The sequence below is a fragment of the Symphalangus syndactylus genome, chromosome 13 (assembly GCF_028878055.3).
Source record: "Symphalangus syndactylus isolate Jambi chromosome 13, NHGRI_mSymSyn1-v2.1_pri, whole genome shotgun sequence".
NCBI classification, from domain to species: Eukaryota; Metazoa; Chordata; class Mammalia; order Primates; family Hylobatidae; genus Symphalangus; species Symphalangus syndactylus.
In genome coordinates this window covers 49,577,398-49,590,790 of record NC_072435.2, presented here as the reverse complement: position 1 = coordinate 49,590,790, position 13,393 = coordinate 49,577,398, and the positions used below count along the sequence as shown (strand labels likewise).

The window sequence follows — 13,393 nt, the reverse complement described above, 5'->3', positions numbered from 1 at the left end:
CTTTGTCTCTCCCTCCAGCCGGAGCTCCAGGTCTCGTCTTCACTGCTCTGTGTCCTCTGCTTCTAGAGGCCCAGTCTCTGTGGCCCTGTGACCTGCAGGTATTGGCGATCCATAGCTAAGACGCCAGGTCCCCCGGAAACCTAGAAATGGTGAGAATGCCGGGTCCGACATCCCGAGACAGGGGAAGGGGCTGTGGCGGGACTCAGACCTCGCCGCAGTCAGCTCCACAATTTGCGCCCTGAGTTCTCCTCGCCCAGGTCGGCCTCAGTCCACTTCGACCATAAGATGGCGGCTGCGCTGACAGCCAGCCCCCCGGGCGTCCTTTCTCATCCCTGCTCAGTGACTGTGTCCTGGCCTGCAGCCCTCTCTGGGTGGCTCTGCACCCGCAGCGCCGGGTCTCTCCCAGATTGTGCAGGGACCACGGGAGGGTCGTCAGGGGAGAATCCTGATGGGTGCCGGGTTCATGAATGGGAAGAGCTTTGGTCCGTGGCGTTCCCAGTTTCTCTTTCCTTTCATTAAAAATTTATGAGAGTCAAAAGGCCTGGCGCGGTGGCTCGCGCGTGTAATTCCAGCACTTTGGGAGGCCGAGACAGCCTCCCGAGTAGGTGTAATTACAGACATTTGCCACCACGCGCGGCTAAATTGTTTTCTCTTCATATGGCCATTAGAAAAATAGATGAAGCAGGCTGGGCGCGGTGGCTCACGCCTGTAATCCCAGCACTTTGGGAGGCCGAGGCGGGCGGATCACAAGGTCAGGAGATCGAGACCATCCTGGCTAACACGGTGAAACCCCGTCTCTACTAAAAATACAAAAAATTAGCCGGGCGAGGTGGCAGGGGCCTGTAGTCCCAGCTACTCGGAGAGGCTGAGGCAGGAGAATGGCGTGAACCCCAGGGGGCGGAGCCTGCAGTGAGCCGAGATCGCGCCACTGCACTCCAGCCTGGGTGAAAGAGCGAGACTCCATCTCAAAAAAAAAAAAAAAAAGAAAAATAGATGAAGCAGTCATGGTCCCTACAATCCAGGAGCTTTTAGTCTAGCAACTGGATAAATGGTTAAATTAAGCATCATATAATTGGTACAATAAATAGATGTGTGCAGAAAACTTGGGCTCTATTTGTGCCACTTTATATAATTGTGACTTGTGATGTCATCACCTGAAGGAGTATTTATAGACTGAAGAACTATTATTTCTATTTCTTTTACCTTGTTAATACATATTTATCTTTTAATAAAATTATCCTAGAAAACCTTTATAAATTTGTTCAAATTGCTTATTAGTATATGTTATATAATTGATAGGGCAGGGTCTAAGAAAGATTAAAATTATACAAACTCTGAGATTTAAGGTTTTTTGTTTTTTTTTTAAGATAAGTTTAGGAAAAACAGAACTGGAAATACCCCAGTGGCATAGAGAACAGAATTCTACATAGAGTCCACTCCCTGCCCCAGTTCTGCTCAGGTTCACCTTTTTGGAGGCCTTATTTAGGTCTGGCCCTACCCTGAAGTGTTGCCTCATAGAACTGATTAGTGGAGATCAGAGTTTTGGCTGGTGAATTCTGCTGCCTTTCTAGGGCTGGTGCTTACAATTCCTGAAACACAAAAGCAGATAAATTTAAACAATAAAGTGTATATTTTATGGTTATAATTTTTTATTAAAACTAGTGCTTCATTCTATCTAGCAACTTGTTTTCTATTCTTACAGATCTAGTAGTTGCTCCACAAGTCACAAAAAAGTAAACATAGACACAATATAAATTTCTCTAAAATACTTTAAATTCTTTCTGCATTCCTCTCTGTCTATATTTAGCTTTTATTGTATTTTTTTTTAAATCAATGACAGAGAAACAGAAGAAATAAAAATGCCAGGCTTTAAATCTAAATCCTGGGAATTATTAAACAGTACCAGCTCCTAGGGTGTTATAAAAATTAAGTTACATAATGTGTTATCCCAGGCACAGTGCCCTGTAACATAATCTTTTTTCTTTTTACTTTTGTTGTATCTCAGCACTTTTAGCTTGTATAACTTTTATAAGGCAGGTAAGGTGGCTCACACCTGTAATCCCAGCATTTTGGGAGGCCGAGGTGAGTGGATCACGAGGTGAGGAGTTTGAGACCAGCCTGGCAAAGAGATCAGCCTGGCCAACATGGTGAAAGCCCATCTCTACTAAAAATACAAACATTAGCCAGGCGTGGTGGCGGACATCTGTAAGCCCAGCTACTCTGGAGGCTGAGGTCAGGGAATTGCTTGAACCCACGAGACAGAGGTTGCAGTGACCCGAGATCACGCCATGGCACTCCAGCTTGGGTGACAGAGCGAGACTCCAACTCAAAAAAGAAAAAAATTTTTTTTGTATAATTTTTATTATCATTTATTTCTTAGTATAGTCTTTTATAATTTTTTTTCTATTTTACTTTAAGTTTTGGGATACAAGTGCAGAACGTGTAGGTTTGTTACATAGGTATACATGTGTCATGGTAGTTTGCTGCACCTATCAACCCGTCATCTAGGTTTTAAACCTGGCATGCAGGAGGGGCGTTGTGGCTCACGCCTGTAATCCCAGGACTTTGGGAGGCCAAGGCAGGTGGATCACGAGGTCAGGAGATCGAGACCATCCTGGCTAACACAGTGAAACCCTGTCTCTACTAAAAATACAAAAAAATTAGCCTGGCGTGGTGGCGGCGCCTGTAGTCCCAGCTACTCGGGAGGCTGAGGCAGGAGAATGGCATGAACCCGGGGGGCGGAGCTTGCAGTGAGCCGAGATTGTGCCACCGCACTGCTGCCTGGGCCACAGAGCAAGACTCCGTCTCAAAAAAAAAAAAAAAAAAAAAACCTGGCATGCATTAGCTATTTATCTTAATGCTCTTTCTCTCTTTGTCCTGCCACCCCCCAACTGGCCCTGGTGTGTATGGTTTGTCTCCTTGTGTTTATGTGTGCTCGTTGTTCAACTCTTACTAATGAGTGACCACATGCAGTGTTTGGTTTTCTGTTCCTGTGTTAGTTTTCTGAGGATAATAGCTTTCAGCTGCATCCATGGTCCCTGCAAAATACATGATCTTATTCCTTTTTATGGCTGCATAGTATTCCATGGTTGTGTATGTACCACATTTTCTTTATCCATTCTATCATTGATGGGCATTTAGGTTGGTTCCATATCTTTGCTATTGTAAATAGTGATTCAATAACATATGTGTCTTTTTTTTCTTTTTTTGGGACATAGTCTTGCTTTGTCGCCAAGGCTAGAGTGCAGTGGCATCATCTCAGCTCACTGCAAGCTCCACCTCCTGGGTTCATGCCATTCCCCTGCCTCAGCCTCCCAAGTAGCTGGGACTACAGGTGCCCACCACTACGCCCGGCTAATTTTTTGTATTTTTAGTAGAGACGAGGTTTCACCAGGTTAGCCAGGATGGTCTCGATCTCCTGACCTCAAGATCCACCTACCTCGGCCTCCCAAAGTGCTGGGATTACAGGCTGAGCCACTGCGCCCGGCCACATATGTGTCTTTATAGTAGAATGATTTATATTCTTGTGAGTATATACTCAGAAATGGTATCACTGGGTCAAATGGTATTTCTGGTCCTAGATCCTTGAGGAATCACCACACTGTCTTCCACAATGGTTGAACTAATTTACATTCCCACCAACAGTGTCAAAGCATTCATATTTCTCCACAGCCTCACCAGCATTTATTGTTTCTTGACTTTTTGATGATCGCCATTCTGACTGGCAATTTATTTAGGTCTGGTGTTATAGATCTAATGCCACTTTCTTTTCTCATGGTTGGAGAACAGGTTAGAGACTGTTCCTGTGTAAAAAAAATTATTTTATTGGATAATTTCAGTTATTTCTGTTAAGTCAGAACCAGTTCTCTTCACTTTTTTATTTTACCTTGAATCAAATTATAAATTCTTTCCGTGGCCACTTTGTAAATGTATGTGTGTGTGTGTGTGTGTGTGTGTGTATGTATGTGTGTGTTTTTCAGGAACCATTGAAATTTAGGGATGTGGCCATAGAATTCTCTCTGGAGGAGTGGCAATGCCTGGACACTATACAGCAGAATTTATATAGGAATGTGATGTTAGAGAACTACAGAAACCTGGTCTTCTTGGGTGAGGATAACTTCAATATACAATTCCTATTATACCCTAAAGGTTTCATTTTTCTTTTTCATATAATGTTTTTAGGTAATTTATGCTTTGCATAAGTGAGTTTCAGATCCCTGTTTTTATAAAAATCTTAGGGATTCATCTCTGTAGAAAAGAATTTCTTCAAGATATTTCATCTTGACCTGAATTTTCTGCATTCCTGAGCTAATCTGTATTCTTCACTCTAGATTAGAGTGGTAATTCCAGAAGTTTAGTGGCATAAAATATTATTGCTCACACTTTAAAATCTAATTGCCAACACCAATTTTTGATTTGTTGTACTGGACAGTGAAATTAAGAGCTAACAAATTTAAAATATTTTCTAAATATTTAGAAATTTCTTTTATAAATCAGTATTTTGGGATTGATTTACAAGAATATTCTATTTCACCCTCTTTACTGACTGCATTGCCATGTTGGTGATTAGAGAGTATAAGCAAGATTTATGTTATTTATTCTCAATAAAACAGGTATTGCTGCCTCTAAGCCAGACCTGATCATCTGTCTGGAGCAAGAAAAAGAGCCTCGGACTAGAAAGACACATAGGACGGTGGCCGAACTCCCAGGTAGGTGAGAGTGAAAGTGAATACAACAGATAACATAGATGACCGGTTCAAAGGTCAAAGAAAAAGCTAGTCCTTATAATGTGATTTGGGAAGCTGTATTCCAAAGGAAATAGTTTCTGGAAAGCCCGAGTTTTTGTTTTCTTTTCTTTTTCTTTTGAAAGATGGAGTCTCGCTCTGTCACCCAAGCTGAAGTGCAGTGGCACATTCTGGGCTTACTGCAACCTCCACCTCCAGGTTCAAGCGATTCTCCTGTCTCAGCTTCCCAAGTAGCTGGGACTACAGGTGTGCGCCACCACGCCCAGCTAATTTTTGTATTTTTTTAGTAAAGACAGGGTTTCACTATGTGTTGGCCAGGCTGGTCTCGAACTCCTAACCTCAGGTGATCTGCCCACCTTGGCCTCTGAAAGTGCTGGGATTACAGGCATGAGCCACACCACCCTGCCGAGTTTTTCTATTTTGCTCTCACATAAGGGAGTCTTCTGTCTTATGCTCTTAAGTTCTCTCAGGACTCTGCTTTCCCTTCAGTGATCTGCCTTCTAGTTTACAGTGAGAGCCAAAGTCTCCTTAATGGCATATAAGAGACTGCACAGTCTGACTGCTTTTCCATTGTTTTGGGGGACACACAAATATCTGCATAATTTTGAGAAACTCTGTTAAACTATTTTTTAAGTTCTTTTTTTGCATCATCTCTGAAATGTGTGAGAGTAGTAGGTTTTTGTTCATTTTTCTGCACATTCCATCCTGTTTGTATTACTATAGTCTTCAAATATAGTTTGAAATTATAAAGTATGATGTCATTCAGCTTTGTTTTTTTTTCTCAAGATTGCTTTCACTATTCAAAGTTTATTGTAGTTTCATATATAAATTTTAGACTTGTATTTTGAGGCGGAGTCTCGCTCTGTCGCCCAGGCTGGAGTGCAGTGGCGCAATCTCGGCTCACTGCAAGCTCCGCCTCCTGGGTTCACGCCATTCTCCTGCCTCAGCCTCTCCGAGTAGCTGGGACTACAGGCACCCACCACCACGCCCGGCTAATTTTTTGTATTTTTAGTAGAGACGGGGTTTCACCATGTTAGCCAAGATGGTCTCGATCTCCTGACCTCGTGATCCGCCCGCCTCGGCCTCCCAAAGTGCTGGGATTACGAGCGTGAGCCACCGCGCCCGGCTAGACTTGTATTTTTCATTACTGTAAAATGCCACTGGAATTTTGATAGGGAGTTTATTGAATCTATAGATCATTTTGAATAACATGGCACTTTTTTTTTTTTGAGACAAAGTCTCGCTCTTTCTCTAGGCTGGAGTGCAGTGGTACAATCTCGGCTCACTGCAACCTCTCCCTTCCAGGTTCAAGCTGTTATCCTGCCTCAGCCCCCCTAGTAGCTGGAACTACAGGTGCTCACCACCAGGCCCAGCTAATTTTTGTATTTTTAGTAGAGACAGAGTTTCGCCATGTTGGCCAGGATGGTCTCCATCTCTTGACCTCATGATCTTCCTGCCTCAGCCTCCCAAAGTGCTGGGATTACAAGTGTGAGCCACCATGCCTGGCCAACATGGCACTTTAATTTATTCTTTCAATCTATATACATGAAATATTTTTAAATTTATTTGTGTCTTTTCTAATTTCCCTCATTGATATATCTTTCATTGTAAAGATTTTCTACCTCTTTGATTAAATTTCTTCTCAGAAATTTATTTTAATGCTATCGTAAATAAGATTTTTTTTTGAGACAGAGTCTTGCTGTGTTGCCCAGGCTGGAGTGCAGTGGCGCAATCTTGGCTCACTGCAACCTCTGCCTCCCGGGTTCAAGGGATTCTCCTGCCTCAGCCTCCCAAGTAGCTGGGACTACAGGCACGTGCCACCATGCCTGGCTAATTTTTGTATTTTTAGTATAGATGGGGTTTCAGTATGTTGGCCAGGCCGGTCTTGAACTTTTGACCTCGGATGATCCACCTGCCTCAGCCTCCCAAAGTGCTGGAATTACAGGCTTGAGCCACCACGCCTGGCTGTAAATAAGATTTTTAAAATATTTTATCCGATAGCTTAAGTGTATGGAACCATAACTTGTATATTATATTTTTTTTTTTTTTTTGAGACGGAGTCTCGCTCTGTCCCCCAGGCTGGAGTGCAGTGGCGCAGTCTGGGCTCACTGCAAGCTCTGCCTCCCGGGTTCACGCCGTTCTCCTGCCTCAGCCTCCCGAGCAGCTGGGACTACAGGCGCCCGCCACCACGCTCGGCTAATTTTTTGTATTTTTAGTAGAGACGAGGTTTCACCGTGTTCGCCAGGATGGTCTCGATCTCCTGACTTCATGATCCACCTGCCTCGGCCTCCCAAAGTGCTGGGATTACAGGCATGAGCCACCGCGCCCAGCCTGTATGTTAATTTAATATTTTGCTAATTTACTGAGTGTATTTATTAGTTTAGACAGGATTTAATGTACTTTTTAAATATATATATATATGATCATATGATCTACAACCAGCAACTTTTTACTTACTTGTCTTCAATTTCAATAGCTCTTTTTCGTTTTTTTGACTAATTCTTTTGCCACATACTTACAGTTCTTTGTTAAAAGAGAAGCATTGACAATAGGCAAAATATATTTTTGTATTAGTGTCTTTAAACTTGAAAAAGCAAAAGCTTCTTCAAGTTTTTATAACCTGTTTTCAGAAGGTAAAGGTCTTTTGTTGGGCCCCCAGGGTAATGAGATGCCCTCTGGGTTTGTAGTGGAGAGGGCATGTAGCTTGGTCACAAGGCTGCTGGGTCTGCACTAGGGTCCACCTTTAGTTGGCTTGTTACAAGGGGCTTGGCTAGTTGTAATTCACATTTTATTTTTTGGACAGACTGAATTTCTCTCAAGGTTTTGACCTGTAGGGCAGACACTAGGGCAGGTTTCTGCAGTCAGATCTGTATATGGTAAGTCTTATTTAAGAATGTGGGTGAGTATGGCATTCACTGTGTGTCAGAGAGGATTTTTCCAGGTCACTGAGTGGGCTTTAACATAGGTAGAACTGGCTGTGAACTGTGGCTCAGGGATGTGAAACTGAGTCATTGAATTGCTTCAGGGACCACAGTAAAGGCCAAGGTCTGCAGGCCTGCTGCATGGCTATAAGTGGGTGTCTTTCTTAAGGTCTCTGAAAGGGTATGACCTCTTACAGACTGTGGCTGGGAAAAGTCTGAGATGATTACAGAGTAACTCCAGAAGTATCAGTAGGACCAAGTTGGGTAGGCCATTTCCTGGTCTATACTAAAAAACAGGAGTTCTGTAGTTTGCCACCTGCCTTCTGAAAAATAGCACTTCTCAGAATTGGGCATTAGCAGTTTCACAACTCCCTCCCTGGATCTCAAAGCTCTCCTAAAGGTGCTTAATTTGGAGATTAGGTCTTGCTACATAACCCAGGCTGGTTTTGAAATCCTGGCCTGAAGCAATTTTCCAACCTCAGGCCGGGCGCAGTGGCTCACACCTGTAATCCCAGCACTTTGGGAGGCCGAGATGGGCAGATCATGAGGTCAGGAGATCGAGACCATCCTGGCTAACATGGTGAAACCCCGTCTCTACTAAAAATACAAAAAAAATTAGCCAGGCATGGTGGCAGGCGCCCGTAGTCCCAGCTATTTGTGAGGCTGAGGCAAGTGAATGGTGTAAACCCAAGAGGCAGAGGGTGCAGTGAGCCGAGATTGTGCCACTGCACTCCAGCCTAGGTGACAGAGCAAGACTCCATCTCAAAAAAAATAAATAAATAAATAAAATTGTCTCTAGTTTCTTTTAAATGCTTATTTATTAAAAGTTTCTCATAAGAATCTTCTGTTTATGATTACACTCCATTTTCTTTGAAATTTTACTCCCATGGAGCACATGCCAATTATTCAAAATACCTGCCTTCTGTGAGTACACAGTCACATGTTATAGTTATTTAGAGAATAGAATTTTTTTTCTTTTCTTTTCTTTTTTTTTTTTTTGAGACAGAGTCTCACTCTGTTGCCAGGCTGAAGTACAATGGCGCAATCTCGGCTCACTGCAACCTCCGCCTCCTGGGTTCAAGCAGTTCTGCTGCCTCAGCCTCCCGAGTAGCTGGGATTACAGCCATGTGCCAAAACGCCCAGCTAATTTTGTATTTTTAGTAGAGATGGGGTTTCACTATGTTGGTCAGGCTGGTCTTGAACTCCCAACTTCAGGTGATCCGCCTGCCTCTGCCACCCAAAGTGCTGGGATTACATGTGTGAGCCACCGCACCTGGCCTATTTAGATAAATTCATAACGGTACATCGGTATTGCAAACCAGATCTTTATTTATTTATTTATTTATTTTTGAGATGGAGTTTTGCTCTTATTGCACAAGCTGGAGTGCAATGCGCAGTCTCGGTTCACTGCAACCTCCACCTGCCAGGTTCAAGCAATTCTCCTGCCTCAGCCTCCCGAGTAGCTGAGATTACAGGCATGTGCCACCATGCCTGGCTAATTTTGTACTTTTTTTTTTTAGTAGAGATAGGGTTTCTCCATTTTGGTCAGGCTGGTCCCAAACCCCCAACCTCAGATAATCCACCTACCTCAGCCTCCCAAAGTGCTGGGATTACAGGTGTGAGCCACCACGCCTGGCCTACTAGTGTGTTTTTTTAGAGATGCGGTCTCACTCTGTTGCCCAGGCTGAAGTGCAGTGGAGTGATTTTGGCTCACTGCAACCTCTGCCTCCCATGTTCAAGGGATCCTACCACTTCAGCCTCCCGAGTAGCTGGGACTACAGGCACATGCCACCAGGACTGGCTAATTTTTGTATTTTTAGTAGAGACGGGGTTTCCCTATGTTGGCCAGGCTGATCTCGTACTTCTGACCTCAAGTGATTTGTCCACCTCAGTCTCCCTAAGTGCTAGGATTATAGGCGTGAGCCACCGCACCTGGCTGCAAACCATATTTTGAGTAAACATTTCTCTCATTATTGTTTTCCAGTTCATACTAGTGTGTGGTTTTTTTTTTTTTTTTTTTTTTGAGACGGAGTCTCGCTCTTGCCCATGCTGGAGTGCAGTGGCGCGATCTCGGCTCACTGCAAGCTCTGCCTCCCGGGTTCACACCATTCTCCTGCCTCAGCCATCTGAGTAGCTAGTACTACAGGCACCCACCACCACGCCCGGCTAATTTTTTTTATTTTTAGTAGAGACGGGGTTTCACCGTTTTAGCCAGGATGGTCTCGATCTTCTGACCTCATGATCTGCCCACCTCGGCTTCCCAAAGTGCTGGGATTACAGGCATGAGCCACCGCGCCTGGCCTACTAGTGTGTTTTTTTTAGTGTAGGTTTCTTAATATTAGTTTCTTTTTTTTTTTTTTTTTATTTTATTTTATTTATTTATTTTTTTTTTTATTAATTTTTTTTGCATACAAAAACAATAAAGATTTTCTAAAAATACATACAAAAAAAGATGCGTATCAAACATATTAGGAAGGTTGCACATGGGAAGTCGGGGAATAGAAATGGGGGTGGGAGTTAAAATAAATGAGAGAGGGACTTTATATGGATCAGTGATAATAACTCAATCCTCTATTTGACAAAGAAGAGGGAGAAGGAAGGGGAAGAAAAAGAAAGTGGGATAAAAGATCAGAAAGGGAGGAAAATAGAAAAAATTAGAGTATGACTCCAGGGTAGACCTGTTTTGTTGTCATTGAGTTGGTTGGTTGGTTTGTCTGTTGTATACTTCATGTTTCGCCAAGTTGGCCAGACTGGTCTCGAACTCCTAGCCCGAAGTGATCAACCCGCCTCGCCCCCCAGAGTGCCGGGACCACAGGCGTGAGCCACCACGTCCAGCCCCCACATTGCTTCTGGCCTCCGTGGTAGACCTCCCTGACGGAGCGGCCAGGCAGAGGAGCTCCTCACTTCTACCCAGACACGGGGCGGCCAGGCAGAGACGCTCCTCACTTCTTCCCAGACGATAGGTGGCCGGGCAGAGGCGCTCCTCACTTCCCAGACGATGGGTGGTCGGGCAGAGGTGCTCCCCACTTCCCAGACGATGGGTGGCCGGGCAGAGGCGCTCCTCACTTCCCAGACGGTGGGTGGCCGGGCAGAGGCGCTCCTCACTTCCCAGACGGTGGGTGGCCGGGCAGAGGCGCTCCTCACTTCCCAGACGGTGGGTGGCCGGGCAGAGGCGCTCCTCACCTCCCAGACGATGGGTGGCCGGGCAGAGGCGCTCCTCACTTCCCAGATGGGGCGTGGCCGGGCAGAGGCGCTCCTCACCTCCCAGACGATGGGTGGCCGGGCAGAGGCGCTCCTCATCTCCCAGACGATGGGTGGCCAGGCAGAGGTGCTCCTCACCTCCCAGACGGGGCGGCCGGGCAGAGGCACTCCTCACTTCTTCCTGGACGGGGCGGCCGGGCAGAGGCGCTCCTCACTTCTTCCCGGACGGGGCGGCCGGGCAGAGGCGCTCCTCACTTCTTCCCGGACGGGGTGGCCGGGCAGAGGCGCTCCTCACTTCCCAGACGGTGGGTGGCCAGGCAGAGGCGCTCCTCACTTCCCAGACGATGGGTGGCCGGGCAGAGGCGCTCCTCACTTCTTCCCGGATGGGGCGGCCGGGCAGAGGCGCTCCTCACTTCTTCTCGGATGGGACGCCCGGGCAGAGGCGCTCCTCATTTCTTCCCGGACGGGGCGGCCGGGCAGAGGGGCTCCTCACTTCTCAGACGGGGCGGCCAGGCAGAGGCGTTCCTCACTTCCTCCCGGACGGGGCGGCCGGGCAGAGGCGCTCCTCACTTCCCCCCGGACGGGGCAGCCGGGCAGAGGCGCTCCTCACTTCCTCCCGGACGGGGCGGCCGGGCAGAGGCGCTCCTCACTTCCTCCCGGACAGGGCAGCCGGGCAGAGGCGCTCCTCACCTCCCAGACGATGGGAGGCCGGGCAGAGGCGCTCCTCACTTCCCAGACGATGGGTGGCCGGGCAGAGGCGCTCCTCACTTCCCAGACAGGGCGGCCGGGCAGAGGCGCTCCTCACTTCCCAGACGGGGTGGCCGGGTAGAGGCGCTCCTCACTTCCCAGACGATGGGTGGCCGGGCAGAGGCGCTCCTCACTTCCCAGACGATGGGTGGCCGGGCAGAGGCGCTCCTCACTTCCCAGACGGTGGGTGGCCGGGCAGAGGCGCTCCTCACTTCCCAGACGGTGGGTGGCCGGGCAGAGGCGCTCCTCACTTCCCGGACGGTGGGTGGCCGGGCAGAGGCGCTCCTCACTTCCCGGACGGTGGGTGGCCGGGCAGAGGCGCTCCTCACTTCCCGGACGGTGGGTGGCCGGGCAGAGGCGCTCCTCACTTCCCGGACGGTGGGTGGCCGGGCAGAGGCGCTCCTCACTTCCCGGACGGTGGGTGGCCGGGCAGAGGCGCTCCTCACTTCCCGGACGGTGGGTGGCCGGGCAGAGGCGCTCCTCACTTCCCGGACGGTGGGTGGCCGGGCAGAGGCGCTCCTCACTTCCCGGACGGTGGGTTGCCGGGCAGAGGCGCTCCTCACTTCCCAGACGATGGGTGGCCAGGCAGAGGCACTCCTCATTTCTTCCCGGACGGGGCGGCCGGGCAGAGGCGCTCCTCACTTCTTCCCGGACGGGGCGCCTGGGCAGAGGCGCTCCTCATTTCTTCCCGGATGGGGCGGCTGGGCAGAGGCGCTCCTCACTTCCCAGACGGGGTGGCCGGGCAGAGGCGCTCCTCACTTCTTCCCGGACGGGGCGGCCGGGCAGAGGCGCTCCTCACTTCTTCCCGGACGGGGCGGCCGGGCAGAGGCGCTCCTCACTTCTTCCCGGACGGGGCGGCCGGGCAGAGGCGCTCCTCACTTCTTCCCGGACGGGGCGGCCGGGCAGAGGCGCTCCTCACTTCTTCCCGGACGGGGCGGCCGGGCAGAGGCGCTGCTCACCTCCCCCCGGACGGGGCGGCCGGGCAGAGGCGCTCCTCACTTCCCAGACGGGGCGGCCGGGCAGAGGCGCTCCTCACTTCCCAGACGGGGCGGCCGGGCAGAGGGGCTCCTCACTTCCCAGACGGTGGGTGGCCGGGCAGAGGCGCTCCTCACTTCTTCCCGGATGGGGCGGCCGGGCAGAGGCGCTCCTCACTTCTTCCCGGATGGGGCGCCCGGGCAGAGGCGCTCCTCATTTCTTCCCGGACGGGGCGGCCGGGCAGAGGCGCTCCTCACTTCCCAGACGGGGTGGCCGGGTAGAGGCGCTCCTCACCTCCCAGACGATGGGAGGCCGGGCAGAGGCGCTCCTCACTTCCCAGACGATGGGTGGCCGGGCAGAGGCGCTCCTCACTTCCCAGACAGGGTGGCCGGGCAGAGGCGCTCCTCACTTCCCAGACGATGGGTGTCCGGGCAGAGGCGCTCCTCACTTCCCAGACGGTGGGTGGCCGGGCAGAGGCGCTCCTCACTTCCCAGACGGTGGGTGGCCAGGCAGAGGCGCTCCTCACTTCCCAGACGGGGCGGCCGGGTAGAGGCGCTCCTCACTTCCCAGACAGGGTGGCCGGGCAGAGGCGCTCCTCACTTCCCAGACGATGGGTGTCCGGGCAGAGGCGCTCCTCACTTCCCAGACGGTGGGTGGCCGGGCAGAGGCGCTCCTCACTTCCCAGACGGTGGGTGGCCGGGCAGAGGCGCTCCTCACTTCCCAGACGGTGGGTGGCCGGGCAGAGGCGCTCCTCACTTCCCAGACGGTGGGTGGCCGGGCAGAGGCGCTCCTCACTTCCCAGAC

General features: G+C 49.6%; 1 protein-coding gene across 1 annotated transcript in view; it reads left to right on the top strand.

Annotated features, from left to right (window-relative positions):
• Positions 1-13,393, top strand: part of LOC129459805 (zinc finger protein 681-like) — a 152,716-nt gene continuing 139,323 nt past the window's right edge. The window contains 3 exon segments of the mRNA XM_055237016.2: positions 1-149; positions 3,981-4,107; positions 4,614-4,709. Of these exon segments, the coding sequence (XP_055092991.1) occupies positions 147-149; positions 3,981-4,107; positions 4,614-4,709 (226 nt within the window). The 5' untranslated portion in view covers positions 1-146.